The sequence below is a fragment of the Drosophila busckii genome, chromosome 3L (assembly GCF_011750605.1).
Source record: "Drosophila busckii strain San Diego stock center, stock number 13000-0081.31 chromosome 3L, ASM1175060v1, whole genome shotgun sequence".
NCBI classification, from domain to species: domain Eukaryota; kingdom Metazoa; phylum Arthropoda; class Insecta; order Diptera; family Drosophilidae; genus Drosophila; species Drosophila busckii.
This window is the reverse complement of record NC_046606.1, coordinates 6,233,571-6,250,107: the sequence shown is the minus strand read 5'-3', so window position 1 is coordinate 6,250,107 and position 16,537 is coordinate 6,233,571. Positions and strand designations below refer to the sequence as shown.

The window sequence follows — 16,537 nt, the reverse complement described above, 5'->3', positions numbered from 1 at the left end:
TGCACTGTCTAAGAAATGTGTGTGAGTTTGGGAGGTCAGTCTGTAAGCCAGTGCCATGCAGTTCACTTGTGCGCGGACTGTTGGCGGCTAAATAAGCAGTGAGTGAAGTGCCAGAATAAAACTAATAAACTAATACTATGCATAGCTCTTTATAATTTATCACTTGTGAGTGGTATATTTTTTAAACTTGTTGAATAATTCATAATTAAATAAGCTTTAACTGCTGTGTATTGCATTCAAATCTATCAATATGTTCTCAGCATATAGTCTAACTCGCTTTGTTGCCTAATCTAACTTTATGCTTCCTACTCGTCATACCATAATCCTGTGGACAAAACAAATCTTAATGGCTGCCTAGCTTACCTGATTGTCTGGACTCGCTGTTGCGCTTCATCACCACGCTGTCATCCTTGCTGTTGCCATTGAGACCAGCGGGCAGCGTAGCTGCTTGCCGTCCATCAGTTAAGTCTAAACAAAGTAAGCATTAATATTTCATTTAAATTATAATTTAATTGCAGTTACCATTGCTGCTGCTTTGACGCTGTCGCAGCACCACCAAGTTCTCTTGGCTCTGGCGCTGATTGGCAACTGGTGGCGCACCACGGGGTGGAATTGGTGGCTTCTGATCGAAGCCTGACGTGGGTGAACTGGGCTGGGAGGTTTGTTGTTGCTGCTGTTGCATTTGACGCTGCAGGAAGGCCATCTGGGGCGTGGCGCTGCTGTCTAGGGTGTTGCCGCCGCTGCTGCGACGCTGCGAGTCTGGCGAGGAGTTGCGTGAGCTAACAGGCGATTCCAAATTGGCGGTGACTTTAATGTCTGGGGAGCTGCTGCTTTGTTGCTGTTAAAAGAATTAATACATTAATATTTTACATGTTATAAAGACTTGTGGTCTTACCTTCATGGACTCATCGTAGCTCAGCAGCTGTAGATTTGGCGGCAGACTGGCATGGAAGCTGATCTTGCGCACCCAATCGTTCATAATATCCAGCGATGGTGCCTCGAACAGAAATTCGCTGCCGTCGGGCAGCTTTAGACGGAACACATACTTCTTCTTGGTATAATCATCGGCACGCTCGCACTTGGCGCCCAAAATGTTCACTGGAGCATTCGCTGTCTTCTGCTGCAGAAAGTCGTTCTCATCCTTGAAGAAGCAAACGAGCTGGCCACAGAGCACGGTATGGAATTGCTTCCAGCTGCGCACGGGCGCCTTCTTGCCACCCGACTGCAGTCCATGCTTGCGTTCCAGCATGCCTTGGATTTCAACAGGCGGCAGATCAAAGCCCTCGCCCTTTTGATTCTTGCGGAAGGACTGAGCACGACGTCTGGTGGTGAAGGAGGGAGTACGCTTGGGCTGCTTGGGTTGCACCTTCATGCTCTCGGCACGCTTGACATTGGCGTCCGCCGAGCCGCGACGCAGGCGATCGCCGAACATGCCGCTGGAGCTGCTCTTCTGCAGCGCCAGAGCATCCTCCTGCGAGGAGGACTCGGGATAAGTGGGACGCAGCTGGGTTTGGGAAATGGCAGGACTGCTGGGCTGGCTGTTGCCGCTTATGGTCACCATAGGCGTGCTGAAGATCGGCGTCTTCTCTTGCGCGGCAGCATTGCGATGCTCTTGCTGCTTCTCGGCGCGACGACGCTCTTCGTTGAGACGCTGCAGCTCGCGTTGCTTGAGCTGCTCCAGGCGTTCGCGTTCCAGACGCTCCTTCTCTTTCAACTTGGCCTGCTTCTCATGCTCCAGCTGCTTGCGGAAACGTTGCTCCAGCAGCGTAATGCGCTTGATAGCCTGGAATTTCTCCTCCTGGGCAGCAACAGTTTTCTCAAAGTCCTCATGGCGTCGCAGCAGATCCTCCACTTGTGGTATAGAGTCACCCAGCTTGGCATCCTTGAGCTGTGGCTCGCGACTGCTAATCCATTGCTCCAATATCTCAGCATCCTTCAGGAACAGCTGTGTATCCAGATTCAGCTCATAGATCTCCTTGCGCTGCTGCAGTGTATGCTCCAGCAGTTCATGGCGCGCCTGCAGTACTTTGATCTTATCCTCCACCTCCTGGGCGAGGAAATGCTTCTCCTTGATCAGCTGCTGTCCATTGCTGGTAAAGTTGGCAAAGGTTTCATCGCGTGCGCGTATCTCTGTGTGATGCTCCTTGATGGAGGCCAGCAGCAGCTCTGCGCCTGCAACGCTCGTGGCCAGCTCGGGTGCTGTAATCTTGGCCAGCATTTCGTTGATCCAGGCAATCAAATCGCGATACTCATCGAAGTAAGATTGCAGCTGCTCCGCTTGGGTAAGTTTGCCCTTGCGCGCCTGCGTCTTCTGCTGCAAATCTGTCCAGGATTCGACGGTTTCATCGCGTTTTACTTCGATGTGCTCACGTGCATCGGGATAGATCTCGCCCAGCTTTTGCGCTTCGACGAGCACAGAGTCCACTTGCTCCTTAATAGCAATCAGCTCGCTTTCGAAAACTTGATGCTTGCGTCCTAGCGCTTGTATGCTCTCCAAATCCTGGCCATAGTCCTCGGATATAAGTGAAGCATCCTTTTCATTGATCAGACCAATAGTTTCATCTGCTACACGATCGTAGACGTGCACCTGCTTGGCGCCCGCCAGTGCATCCTGACGCGCATGCACCAGATCCTTAAGCTCATCCCAGAGCTGTTTGGTTTCATCACGCTTGGACTTGATGGAGCTGCGATAAGGATTGTTCTCCTGTATCAAACGATCGCCACGCTCCAGGCAAGCCTCAACACGCGCTTCATTGGCATTCAAATTGTTGACAAAGGATTCAAAGGCTAACATAAGCTGCTCCACATGCTCCACATCCTCGCCATAATCCTCGCTAGCAGTGACTGTCATTTGATCGCCTATCCATTCATGCAGCTCGGCAGTTTCTCTAAGATATTCAAACAGCTTTTTGCATTCGGTCAAGCGCTGCTCACGCTCCTTGGCCAGACGCAGCAGCTCCACATGCTGCTGATTGACAGTGCCGTTCTTCTCCTGAATATTGGCGCTGTCAAAGTGATGGCGTTCGATCAAGCCCGTGGCCAGCTTGTTGACCTTGTCGATGGAAGGCTTAAAGGCGGCCAGCTCGCGTTGCAGCACCTCCAGCTTCTTCTGATGCGTCTGCACGGACATTTCATCGCGGCCATAGTCACTGCTGGTTAGTATAGGACGCTTTTCACGCATCCAGGCATCCGCTTCGTTGGCCTCCACATAGAACAGTTGACTCTCCACAGCATCGAGCAGACGCAGTCTTCTAATCGAAGTCAAATCCTTGAGCTGCGCCAGCTGCTGCTGCAGCAGCTCCGACTTGTACTGCAGCTGCTCACTAGCGAAATGATTATCGCGTATCATCTGCTGGCCACGCTGCAGCAGCGCTTGGATAAGCGGCTCCTGTGACGTCAGCTCCGCTTCCAGTGCATTGTGCTTCTTTTGCAAACCCTGCACAGCCAACAAACTGCTGCCCAAATCCTGTGAGCCTGCCACCAGCTGCTTCTCTGCCAGCCACTGCAGCTCATCCTCTGCATCGCGCAGGAACTGCTGCAAGCTGAGCGAATCCTCCAGGTTCTCACGCCGTATAGCCAGCGGCTCATGCAGTGAATTGTAGCGCTTGATGGCCGCCATGGCGCGCTCGTGTATTTCCTCACGCAGGAAATGCTGCGCCTGGAAGTAGTGCTCATCCTTTTGCTTCAGCTGCTCCGCCAGCTCATTGTGATGCGCTACATCCACTTCCAGACGTTCGTGCTTCTTCAGCAGATTGCTTACAGTAGTCAAATCCTTGCCGTAATCTTCGCTGGACAGCTGCAGCTCAACCTCATCCATCCAGTTGTTGAACTCGTCCACGCTGCGATTGAAGGCCAAAGCTTCGTACGCTTGTTGCAGCTTCTCCTTTTTGGTCTGCGATGCGGCCTTGAGCTTGGACCAGTCGCCAGCCAGGAGGGAAACCTAGAAGAGCCAAAGAATTTTAGTTTGATACTCTTTTGTATAGTAAATTAACATTTCAGTCTGTATGATCAAAAAGATCTCAGCTCTTATAAAAACTAGGACTGCTAACTTGTTATGAAGATAATCCTATATCCAAAGCGTATATAGTTGGTGTTCGATTATTTTAAATTAGGTAAGAAAAACGATTTAGTACACAATTCTGTTTTAGATTTTGATAAACTCTTGATCAATGCTAAAAATCTTATCGCATATTCAACAATGTTTAAAGTGCATTACCAAGTTGGATACGTTTATTTTTAACTTATTACTTAATTAGTTTTTGCTATCAATAAACAACGATTATTAAGATGTTCGAGACTCAAGACAATAAATAACTTTGGCAATGTTTAAATATGCTGCTCAAAGTGCATAACAAGTTGGCTGCGTCTAATTTTAACTGATTTATTTATAGCTTGCCTACCTGTTGTGCTATTTCCTCCTTGGCATAATGCTCGGCCTTGATCAACTGCTCGCCTTCCTGTATCACCGCCTGCACTCGCGGTGAGTTGCTCAGCAGCTCCGCATCGTAGGCTTGATGCTTCTGAATCTTGCTCTGCAGATTGCTGGGCTCGCGATAGTTTTCATCATGTGCCACTTGCAGTTTCTGCACCAGCCAGCGATCGATCTCGTAGAGACTGCGCAGAAATTCTTGCAGCTGCAGCGATTGTTGCAGACGCGCCTTGCGCTCCGCGCTCAAGTCCAGCAGCTTCTGCTTGCGACGCGCCACATAAGCCAGCTGCTGTATAATGGCATCCGCATCCTTGGGCTCGCTTTCTAAAATGCTGTTGCCAAACTTTTGTAGAGCAACAACATGCTCGGCATCCAGCAGCTTCTCAAAGGCATCGTGTTTCTTGAGCAGACGCTCCACAGCTGTGTAGCTATCACCCAGATCATCGTTGTTGAGGAAGGCTTCCTTGTTGGCCAGCCAAATCTCCACCTGCTCGAGCTGCGCCTTGAAAAGCTGCAGCTGATGTGCTTCGGTTAAGTCGCGTGCGCGTTCGGTCCAAGCCTCGAGTAGCGTGGCATGCAGATCGGAGAGCACTTGCAGCTGCTGCTTCACTTGCTTGGGCTGTTTGGTCTGCGCCTGCAGCTGCTCGCCTTGCTGCTTCAAAGCAACAAATGCCTGCTCACGTCCTTCGATTTCCACTTTGCGTTCCTGATGCAGCTCCAGCTGCGTCTCGCAATCGTTGATAGTTGCTGGCGACTGCGTGGCGTGCATCTTCTTAACCATATCGTTGACCCAAAGCTCCAGCTCACGCACATCCGACACAAACTTGTGTATCAGATACGCTTCGTTCAGCAGCTGCTGGCGCTGCGTGCAGAGACTTTGCAGCTCCGCCCAGCTCTTGTGCAGCTCCTGCAGCTTGCGTTCGATCACCTGAGCGCCACGCTCGGGATACTTTTGTGCCAACTCCACAGCGGCAGCTTCATGCTCGGCAATCTTTTGCTTCACAGCAGACATGTCACGCTCCAGCGCTTCCTCGCGTCTGATGAGCGCTTCAACCGCAGCCAAATCGCGTCCCGTATCCGCTGAGCTCATAGCCAAAGCCTTCTCAGCAATGCGCTCCGCAGTGTCGTCCACATCGCGATTGAACACGTGTATCTCATTGGCGCCGCTGAGCAAAGCGCGATAGGCATTGAGTGCACCTTGCAGCTGCCGCCAGTTGTGATTGAAGTCACGACGTCGCTTGTCCACACTTTGCGTATCCGCTGGCGTTTGCGTTTGATTGATGAGCTTGTCGGCCAGCTGATTGATGTGCCTGACGCGCTGATCATCCACACGCATGTCCGAGTCCACATCGTCCAGCTTGCGCATCAGCGCATTGCAGTGCTCCAGATCGCGTCCAGTGTCGCTTGCTTGCACCATCATTTCCTTGTCTCTGATCCAGGCAGCCAGCTTGTCCAGCTGATTATTGAACTCGAGTATGTCCTGCGCTTCCTCCAAGCCGCGTCCACGCTGCTCCAGCTCGGCAAGCAAACCCTGCCAGGCAGCCAGCACACGTTCTATGTTCTGCTTAATCTCTGGCGAGCTCTCATGCTGCTTGCTTAGCAAGATGACGCCCGTTTGTTGTATCTCCTGTATGCGTCCTTGATTGGCAGCCACTTCAGCTTGGAACGCTTGATGCTTCTGCAGCTTCTTAATCTTCTCATCCAGCTTCGTAACCTCCGCATAGCTGGCAGCATCTGCCTCCAGTTTCTTTTGCTTCTCCGCTATCCAGGACTCGGCCTCAGCGCAGTCGCGCACAAACTTCGCATAGAGCAGCGCATCCTCCAGCTTATAGCGCCGGACTGCACACAGATCCTTGACCTTTTGTCTGCGCTCCAGCACGCCTTGCAGTATGCTCTGTATATTGGCGCTGTCGTAGTGACGCTGCTCGATTAGCTTGCGCCCATGATCCTGCAGCAGCGCTACCTTCTCCTCCTGCGTTTGTATCAGTCGCTCGAATTCGTCGTGCTTTTTGATTTGGTTCTGCACATCCTCGACGGTCTGGCCAAAGTCGGAGCTGCTGAGTGCCGCCTGCTGACTGCTGGACAGATTATCGATTTGCTTGGCATCGCGCAGGAAGCAGAACAAATCGATTTTCTGCTCCAGCATAATCTTCTTCTTGTTCCAGGCGGCGTGCAGCTTCTGGCGTTCATCCAACATGGCAGCGCATTTCTCCTCCACATCGGCGGCGGCATAGTGTCCAGTTTGCACCATCGAATCGCTCAGCTCGTTCAGATAGCGGAACTTGTCCTCGCGTGCTTCGATCTCGCCATAGATGGCATCGTGTTGTATCTTCAAGGCGGTGGCGCCAGCTGCATCGCTTACATGCTCCTCTGCTTGCAGCGCTGCACGCAGATTGGCCGACCAGCTGACTATATCCCTAACATCTGTAAGGAATGTCTGCAAATCGGAGCTGGCAGCCAAACGATCGCCACGTGCTGTCGAGCGCTCCTTTAGATCATTCCATGCGGCCACCACTTTGTCCTGTTGCTGCGCTATGGCTGTGGCATTCGATGGATATTTTGCCTGCAGACGCACTGAATCCTCCACCAGCACCTGCAGTTGCGCCTCCAGCGCTACCAAATCATTCTCGAAACCTTCGTGTTTACGCAGCAGCGCCAGCGCAGAGTTCAAATCCTTGCCCAGCTCGCTGGACAGCGCTGCGTTCTTATCTTGAATGCGGAACAGCGCCTCGGCCACATCACGATGGAAGCGATGGATTTCACCAGCGGCATGCAACTTCTGTTCGCGTTGGTTCAACAGCTGCAAGAGGTTCTCCCAAGACGTTCTGTAAGCAAAATAAATTTTAATTAATTAAATATACAAATATTTCTAATTTAATAATTATAAGTAAAAAGCTTCCTAACTTGAAAATTACTTAAATTTTTTTGTAGATAAACTTTGTAGATCAATTTAAATCAATTTTAAAATTACAACAATAGTTTCATTTAATTACAAAATATATTTAAAGCAAGAACAAAAACATCTTAAAATGTTAGAAACAATTTTTTAAATTAACTTTCGAGCTTAGCAAATGTTTTCTAATTTGTTGCTTAGTATTTTTTATGGACTCACCTTAGTTGTTCCTGTCTCTTTTCCACCTCATTGGCATATGTGCTCTCGGAGTCGATGAGCTTCTTGGCCAGCAGCTCGCACTGATCCACACGATCGGCGCCAACCTCAACACGATGCTTCAGATCATCAAACTTGTTCTGCAGCAGCTGCAGATGCTCAAAGTCCTGTCCGTAGTCTTCGGACGAGGCAGTCTGCTCTTGTTCTCTGATCCACTGCTGCACTTCATCCGCTTCGAGGAAGTACTCATGCTTGGACAGACTCTCCATGAGACGCAGCTGACGCTGTGAGGCCAATTTATGCAGAGATTTGAGCATTTGCTCTATGAGCTGCTGCTTGGCGGCCAACACTTTGCTATCCGGATGATGGGCGCTGATCATGGCGGCGCAGGTGTGTCCCATTTCGGTGACAATGCTCGAATATGTGTCCAACTCCAGCTCGATGGTCTTGTGTTTGGTCAGCAACTTGGCTGCCGAGTCACGATCGCGACCGTGCTCAGTGGAACGCAGCGCATTGTTGCGTTCACCCAACCAGGACTCAATCTCGCCGGCATCGAACAGATATTGCTGCGCCTTGAGCGACATTTCCAGCTTGCGCGAGCGTTCGCTGCAGTGCTGATCCAACTGCTGCCAAGCTTGCTGCAGCTCAGCGCAGAGTGCGGCCACTTGCTGCTGCTCGGGATGCTCCAGAGCAATGAGCGCTTGTCCAGCCTGCAGCGCTTTGTTGATCATGGGCTGATGTCCTTTGATTTCCGCCTCCAGCTTCTTGTGTTTCTTGTAGAGAGACTGCGCTTGATGCAAATTCTGTCCCAGCTCATTGGACTTGGCTGCGGGCATATGATCGTTGATCCAATGGAACTCTGCATCCAGCTCAAAGACAAACTTGTGGAAGTTTAAGCTCTCCTCTAGCTTATCGCGACGCATTTGCGTGGGCGTGCGCAGATCCTTGAAGCGTTGCTGCAGTTCCTTTGTTTCATCTTCGATGTGCTTGGCATTGAAGTGTCCCTCATGCGCCATATCATCGCCAGTGGACACCAGCTCGGCAACCTTTTGATCCCAAATAGTGATTTCCGACTCAAGTATTTGCTGCTTGTTAATCAGATCCTTGCAGCTGCGCAAATCAGTGCCCACATCCTTGGACTTCAAAGCAGAGTCAAGCTCTTCTACCTTCTTCTTGGCATCCTCAATAGCGCGATTGTGTTCACGCTGCGACGCCGCCTGCTCCAGCTTGCGTCCCTTGTCCTCAGACAGTGTAAGCAGATCCTTCCACTTTTTGTTCAAGTCGGCAACGCGGCGCTCGACCTCAACCACACGATTCTCTGCTTGTATAAGCGCCTCGCCATCCTTGTTCACATTGCGCAGTTGTCCTTCGTTGGCGCGCAGCTCACGCTCAAAGGCTTTGTGCTTTTGCAGCTTGCGCGGCAGATTGCTCAAGTCTCTGTAGCTCTCATCGCCGGCGATTTTGGTTTTATCCTGCAGCCAAACCTTGAGGTCATCCGCTTCGGCGGCAAACTTGTGATAGTCCTTCGAGGCCTGCAGCAGACGCTTGCGCTCAAAAGCGCGATCCTTAACAGCCTTGCGCTTGCCCAGCACTTGCTTGCGACGCTCTCCAATGCTAAAAAGAGAGCAGAGATTAGCAAAGCTTTGAGTTTGTATAAGCAAAAACTTACTACTTGGCATCGTAGTGATCATTGGCTATGAGCTTGTCCGCATTATCCGAAAAGCCTTTGAGTATTTTATCCTGAGCCATTAGGCTCTTCTCAAAGTCCAAATGACGCTTCAGTATGGCTTCCACTTCATCCAGCGAGGACTACAATCAAAAAATGTAAGTTTAAGTTGCGAACTTGGCTGCTCATACTTACGCCCAGATTATTGTACTCCAGGAATGCTTCATGACTCTTGGTAGTAGCATCGATTTTATCCGCTTCGCGATTGAACATTTGCAGCTCGACGCACTGCAGCAGCCACTTTTGCTTCTCAGCCCAGCCGCGATGTATGGCATCCTGCTCAGCCTTTAAGCGCTCGATCAGCTGCACAGTCTCTGCCATGTTGGGTTTGCCATCGGACAGCTGCTTGCCCAGCTGTATGACCTCCTGGAATTCGTTGTCATGCGCCTTGATGTCCTCACCCAGATCATTGTGTTTCTTTAGCAGATTGTTGGCAGTTTCTACATCGCGCGCTGATTCATCTGCATTGAGCTGATCCTTGACAGAGTCAATCCACGCCAGCAGCGTCTTGGCGCTGTTGTTGAAGATCTGTTGACCCACCTCGGACTCAATGCGTGCGCGCAGTTCGCTGCCACGTTGCTGCACCTGCTGCCACATGTCTTGTACCTCCTGCTGACGCGCATTGACATTGTCACGCTCGGCGGGATAAGCGTTCTTCACAGAGTTGCCCAAATAGGTGACGCGGTTGACCTTTTCCTCCACCGGCGCCAGTTCGCGCTCCAGATTTTGATGACGTCGCTGCAGCGCCTGCACTGTTTTCAAATCTGGTGTAATCACAGCTGTATCCAGCTGCAGCATCTTCTCGCTCATCCAGACCTTGGCCTCGTCGCAGGTGCGATTGAACAGCTCCACGCTGGAGGCGCCCTCCAGACTCTTTTCACGCTGTGCCTTGGCATTGTTGAGGCGCTGCCATATCTGATGTATTTGCCGCTGTCTGGCTATGATCTTGTCCAGCTGCGAGTGTCCCTGACGCCGGAAAGTGTCTACAGCGCCATCAATTTGCTCCACACGCTTGGAGGCCGCAGACAAATCGGTTATGAATTTTTCAAATTTGCGCTTGGCATTGTCCACACCATCGTCCACATCCTCCGACTTGACCATGCGCTCCTTCTCCTTCATCCATTTCTCAAAGTCATCGCACTCGCGATAGAAGCCAAAGAGATGTATCGAATCCTCAAGCAGCGCATGACGCTTCTGCGCCATTTCCTGCAGCTCATCATAGGTGGCATTGATGCGTTGCTGTCGCTTCTCCACGCTATCCGCATTGTCCTGTATGCTTTGGCTGCTGCTGCGACGCTGCACCAAAGGCTTGGGCGCCACACTCACTGGCTTAATGCGCTTCACGGGCACCACTTGGCGCACTAGTATAGTCTTCTTTACCTTTTGCAGACTCTTGACCTTCTCCGCCTTGGGCACAATGCAGGCCACAGGACGTGCCTCAATCTCACGCACATAGTTGGCGGGCACGAAGCCCTCATGGCCATTGTCCTTGCGCACACACCACCAGTCATCGTTGGTCTTCGACTTGAGCAGCATCACTTCACCCTTTTCCATTTTCATGCCCTGACCCTCGAATGGGAACAACGAGCGCACATGGGGCAGCATTTTGGTTTCGGTTACTTTCTTGTGCTCCAGCTTTTCCACCCATTCATCCTCCCACACTTCCTTGGGCACCAGCCGCGTTTCATTCACCCACTCCTCCTGCTCCAGCTCCGCCAGCTCTGGCTCCGCCGCAGTCAACTCAAGCGTGCAAATGCCCGCCTTGATTAGCTTGTCCGCCTGCTGATTGAGATTGAGTATATCGCCGCTGTAGGCATTGAGTTCGCCCTGCAGATCGCGATGACGCTGCAGCAACGCCTGCGCCGAGGGCTCATCACTGCCATAATCCTTGGAGTTCACAAGCGCCATTTTCTCATTCAGCCATGACTCTGCCTCATTGGCATCCGTATAGAACTGATACGCCTCAGCAGCATCCTCCAGCTGACGACGGCGCAGCTCCACTAGCGACTCCAGCGCCTGCCAATGCTCTGCCAGCGAATCCATGCGGCTTGTTATTTCACTCGAGCGTGGATGCTGTTCGTTAATCAGGCGCTTGCCTGCCTCCGACATTTGTGTGGACTTGGGCTTGCGTGATTTGATTTCATCCTCCAGCGCTTTATGCTTCTGCTGCAGCGAGAGCACAGCGCGCAAATCCTTGGCGGTTATGCCCGTTTTACAAATGCGCTGCTTGTCCACCAGCCAGCTCTCCTCATTGTCGTAATCCTCCATAAAGTGATGGAAGTTGCGCGCTTCTTCGAGTCTCGCGCGTCTGGCGGCGCTCAGCTTCAGCAGCTCTGCGTAGGCTTCTTCCAGCTGCGCTAATCTTTGCGCCAGCAACGCTGCATCCTTGTGCTCTGAGCTCTTGTAGGGCAGCGCCTGACGATTGAAACGCTTTAGCGTTTCGCCATAGGTGTTCACTTGCAGCTCTTGGAGTGAATGCGCTTGCAGCAGCTCCTCCACGCCCAGCAGATGCGGACCTACATCCTCGGAGGCAAACTGCTGCTGCAGCTCACGCACCGACTCTGTGGTGCTGCCAATTTCACGCAACAAATTCATCAAGTTGCTCATTTGTGACAGATTGAGACGCTGATTTTCGAGCAGCTCCAGCAGCTTGCGCCATTTGTCCATCACTTCCTGCTCGCGACGCTGCACACGCTCCTTGCCATGATAGTTCTCCTTGGCCAGCTCATTGGCCATGGCAGTCAAGTCATTGAAACGTTCGACGCGCGCCAAAATATCAGCGGAAATGGCCTCATGCTTCTTCAGCGTAGCATCCACTTGGCGCAGATAACGCGGATCTGAGAGCACTTGTATCATTTCCTTCAGATAACCCTCGCGCAGCACAGACTTCTTCTCAAACTTGTAGTTCAGCTGCTCGAGCTTCTCCTGGCGCAGCAGCTCCTCACGCAACGCAACCTCGCGATTGTGCTCGGCATACTCGAGAATCTGCCAGGCTTTCTCTATATCATTCACCAGCTGTCCCTCCTGCGGATTAAAGTGCGGCTGATTCAAAGCCTTCAGCAGCGTATTGATGGTAAAGTAAAGCGCTTCAATTTCACTGCGTTCCTTGTATCTGCAAAAAGGTAAAAGTTAGTGCAGTTCAGCAGCATTAGATTTGTTTAAAATAAACGCACTTGGGTGGCTTCTCTATGGTGCGATATTCCTTAAACGCTAGCAGCTCACGCTGTATGCCCTCAAGCGAATTGGGAAAGTCGCGCTGCTGCAGCTCCAACGTCTTTTGTCTTATCCAGCTCAGCAGATTTGTGGTCAGACGTTCGTACTGTATCTTCTTGCGATCCGCATCCATCAACTGGCCCACAATCTACAAAAACAAAAAGAAAGAGGGTTAGACTTTCTAGTGCGCCCAGCCCAGTTCAATGCGTATTGATCTGCAATCGTTTGACTGAAGTAGAGCGTGTTAAGTCGTCACGCTGCAGCAGCTGCTGCCAGTCAGTCAACCAGCCGAGACCCTGACTGTCACCCATTGTAGGCACATTCCATTCGATTCGATTGCTACTCACATTCGCAATACGCTTGCCGCTCTTCTGTTCGTTCTTCATGCGCGCAAACGTGTGATAATATGAAGCTACATAGGTCAAGATCGATTTCTCATCCGGTCGCGCCGAGTCAATATCCTCAGCATCCAGCAGACTATAACAAAATAAAGCGTCACATATCTGACTTGGTTGTATTAAGACTCTCTACTTACCTTGGTATGCCCAATTCATTGGCTGCCGTGTCGAAGGCATGATTCAAGTTATCCAAATTGGAATTCTTTGAATTAACAATGGTGGTGTAGTCGAATAGATCGGGTCGGTGTGAGTGTATGAGTGCATTGAAGCCCAAACCAGAACGCCATGAAGATGTAAAGTCCGTTATATTAACACCTGGATAACCATGCGTCTTACGCTGACACCACAAGAGCAGCGCATCTTTGGCTGAACGCTTCTCACTTGATTCGTTTTCTTCGTCCTGCAAGCAGAAATAACTTTTAGTATTTAACAGTATTTTTTAACAAGTGTCGGCTTACCACATCAATGACGATTTCTTGAATTTGGAAACGCAAAATGATGGTCCAAATAAGACCCAAGATCAATCTGGGATTGCCATCGACAATGTCCTCAGCACCAATGGACTCCAAGCGTACCTGCAATTGAGCATAGAGTAAATAAATAATTCTATAAAATATGAGAACATTCCCTACTACAAATTGTCATAACAGCAACTGGTTTGCCCCAAGTCTTAGCTGCTAAGCTGAGTATTGAATTACGACAGAGACAAAAGAGTGGAAAACTAGCGACAAGTGAACCCCACGCATTATCAAAGCGTCTCTATCTCGTGTTTTGTGTTGTGTGCCCTCCACACTGCTTAGCAGGTGCTTGACCTGCAGACTGAGGTTCATTTGAATTAATAGTAGGTCATGGCATAGCAGACAGCAAGACTAGGCCGAGCCTAGAAAACTGCAGCTTGATTAATTTCCAAGCTTCTTCAAGCTGAAAAACCAATTAAAATGCAATAAATGACAAATGAAAAAAAACTTTCACTAGTGTCATTTGTTGTTGTTGCAACATTTAGCTGCATTTAATGTGCATTCAAATAAACGCCATTGTTTCTAATTAGATTAGGCTTAAAGCAAAGCGTACTAGCTGATAGATAGACCTCAAGTGAAACTATGTCGCACGCTATATAGCTATATAGTATATAGTTGAGGCCGAGAGACTCAGAGACTTGCTGGCTACATCTATGGATTCCACACACATACAATTAAAATCAAATTCAAGCAAAGAAAGTCGGCAGAAAATGTGCCGACACGGAATGGCAAAATAAAATTTATAACAAACAATGTTGAGCGTATGCAGAATAATAATGAAAATTGGAAAAAACCACATAATATATAAAGGTGTTAGTTGGGACTACGAAATACTCTACTAAGCAGCTGAAAAGCATTAAAAACAAGTAAATGCAATAAAATTAATGCATTCTACAATCTGAGTTCTAAAATAATGCGTGATATTATTGACTCTCTGAATATTTTCAAAAAATTAATTTTATTTTTTGATTTAAATACGATTCTGCTTATATCTTTCTGAATTATTTGTATTTCATAATTATCTGTTTTATATCTATTATCTTTATATATATAAGCTATCATCTATTTATCCATCCATTCATCATTCACTGCCTTTTAACTTTAGTATGCTGCCAAAATGACCTATCAAATGTTATCCAAAGTGTATCTGCAGTCCGCTATACCCTTAAAAGCTTTAATTACTGCACTGTCAGCGCATTTTGCAGCGCGTTGTGCATTAGAAAGTATGCAAATGTTTAAGAAATTGCTCGCCAAGCCAAAGGTAATTAAATTTATATTTATGTACGTAAATAAAGTGTCGTTTTTTATCTGCGCAGACAAAAGTAAACATACATAAATTTATATATACACATATATATATGGTTTATATGCTGTTGCAGTCCCATAACTCTTTGTCGTCTTTCGTCTGTGGCCTCATGTGGCAAACAAAGCACGCAACGCTGCCACGCGCAACTGCGCAACATCGACTTGCACTTTCTACAAAATGCGTAGGCCTCTCACTCATGCGCTACACCGCTCACAACGCTCCGACTAGCGCTATCTCGCTCTTTAAGTGCCACTTACCTTGGTGTGCAAGAATGCCAGACTCTTGTTGACATTTTCAATTTTGTGTACGCGCATGCGTCCACTGTTCGGCTTGCCCAGTTTCTCCGACGATATAATCTCAAGCAGCTTCAGCAGCTTGATGCCATCGGCTAGATCTGTGAATAGGTCTTCGACCTCCATTTTGGCCTGTTCGAGCAGCAGCAGCAGAAAAGAGTCAACAAATATGAATTGATTATTATTTTGGACACACTCACCTTGATCAGAAACGAATTCATCCATTTTGTAAAGGTTTTCTTCTGGATGTGTAGACGTTCCTCCTGCAGCGTCTTAATGCGCTCATTCTCGAATTTAATAATCCCATCGCGCTGCGTCATATTGGCTGTGGATCCACGACTGTTGGATGACGCCTGCAGCGTGGAATACCCGCCAGGTTCATATTGTGATGCTGAAAGTACAGGCAAGCGATTAGTTAAGCAGCCACACAAGTGCCTAAACCTAAACGCTTTTGTTTTGATTTAACACCCCAACGTTAAATCAATAGTTCGATGAGTGCTGTTTGCACTACAAAGAGCTTACGAATAGTAGTAGAAACCCCAAGTCCACTCGTTTCCGCTTGAGTTGCTATTGCAACATAATTTAACGATAAGCTATGCCCAATGAGTTCAACAGATTTATTGCCTAGGCCTAAATTTTATAGCTGCTAACGAGTCAATCACTATAAATGAAATAGAAAAATGCATCAGCGCCTCAATTAATCAATCTAGATCACAAGGTCACATGACTGTAAAGTCAATTTATGAAAATCAATTTTATATAGAGCAATAAGTTTAAATTTAAATAAATTAAGCCAATCTTTAGCATAATTCTCTAGCTTATATTATACAATCTACTATATACATCAAAACTTAACTCTCTCTACTGCCTCAATTATAATATAATATTATTGTTTGTATTCTTTATCTCTGACAGCTCTATAAAAGCTTTTTTCTTTATTGTTATGAATAAAATTCCAATTTCTTTTCATTTTAACCAACAGTTGAAGCGTCAAAAAGACACAAGATCAACATGATAATAACTCTAGCAATCAAATTTCCAAATTTGATTGCCTGCCATACGTCATGTCTATTTTAAAGCCACAACTCAAGTTATACTAATCATTAGTCAAGCGTTTATTTTGGCCAAGTGACATAAACATAGGCGTAGATTAAGGGAACCACCATCTAAAATATAAAAGAGTTTAGTTCTAAATAACAAAGTCTACTGCTGTATGCCGTAATGCTCGTGGGGCCCTTATCAGCAATTACCTTTTTTTATATCACATACATATATTTTTGTTTCTTTTTAGTTATCAACAGTTGACAGTTCAGTCGCTTACGTAACCTATTTAGGCAATAAGTTAAATATTTCAAACAAATCATATACTAAATATATTTAGCACAGGGATAAAATATGAACTTGTGTTGAATTTCACAAATATTTGTGTGCTTATCAGCACTTGATTATAGATAAGCGCATTAATAGGATTGGCCTTCGCATTGAGGTTGTGTAATTTGCGCTGACTATAAAAAAAATAATAGTAAAACTCTCTAGCTCGAGTTC

The 16,537-nt window shown here is 48.2% G+C and overlaps 1 protein-coding gene across 6 annotated transcripts in view; it reads right to left on the bottom strand.

Moving 5' to 3' along the window:
• Positions 1-16,537, bottom strand: part of LOC108599734 (spectrin beta chain, non-erythrocytic 5) — a 33,342-nt gene that overhangs the window by 2,136 nt on the left and 14,669 nt on the right. For all 6 annotated transcript variants that reach the window (XM_017986741.1, XM_017986740.1, XM_017986737.2 and 3 more), the window contains 13 exons: positions 15,193-15,383; positions 14,957-15,124; positions 13,334-13,450; positions 13,013-13,275; positions 12,825-12,954; positions 12,438-12,625; positions 9,400-12,376; positions 9,208-9,347; positions 7,542-9,152; positions 4,401-7,254; positions 896-3,940; positions 523-838; positions 364-468 (listed from right to left, as the gene is read on the bottom strand). In XM_017986741.1, the coding sequence (XP_017842230.1) occupies positions 364-468; positions 523-838; positions 896-3,940; positions 4,401-7,254; positions 7,542-9,152; positions 9,208-9,347; positions 9,400-12,376; positions 12,438-12,625; positions 12,825-12,954; positions 13,013-13,275; positions 13,334-13,450; positions 14,957-15,124; positions 15,193-15,312 (12,034 nt within the window). In that variant the 5' untranslated portion in view covers positions 15,313-15,383. The remainder of the gene's footprint in view (positions 1-363; positions 469-522; positions 839-895; positions 3,941-4,400; positions 7,255-7,541; positions 9,153-9,207; positions 9,348-9,399; positions 12,377-12,437; positions 12,626-12,824; positions 12,955-13,012; positions 13,276-13,333; positions 13,451-14,956; positions 15,125-15,192; positions 15,384-16,537) is intronic.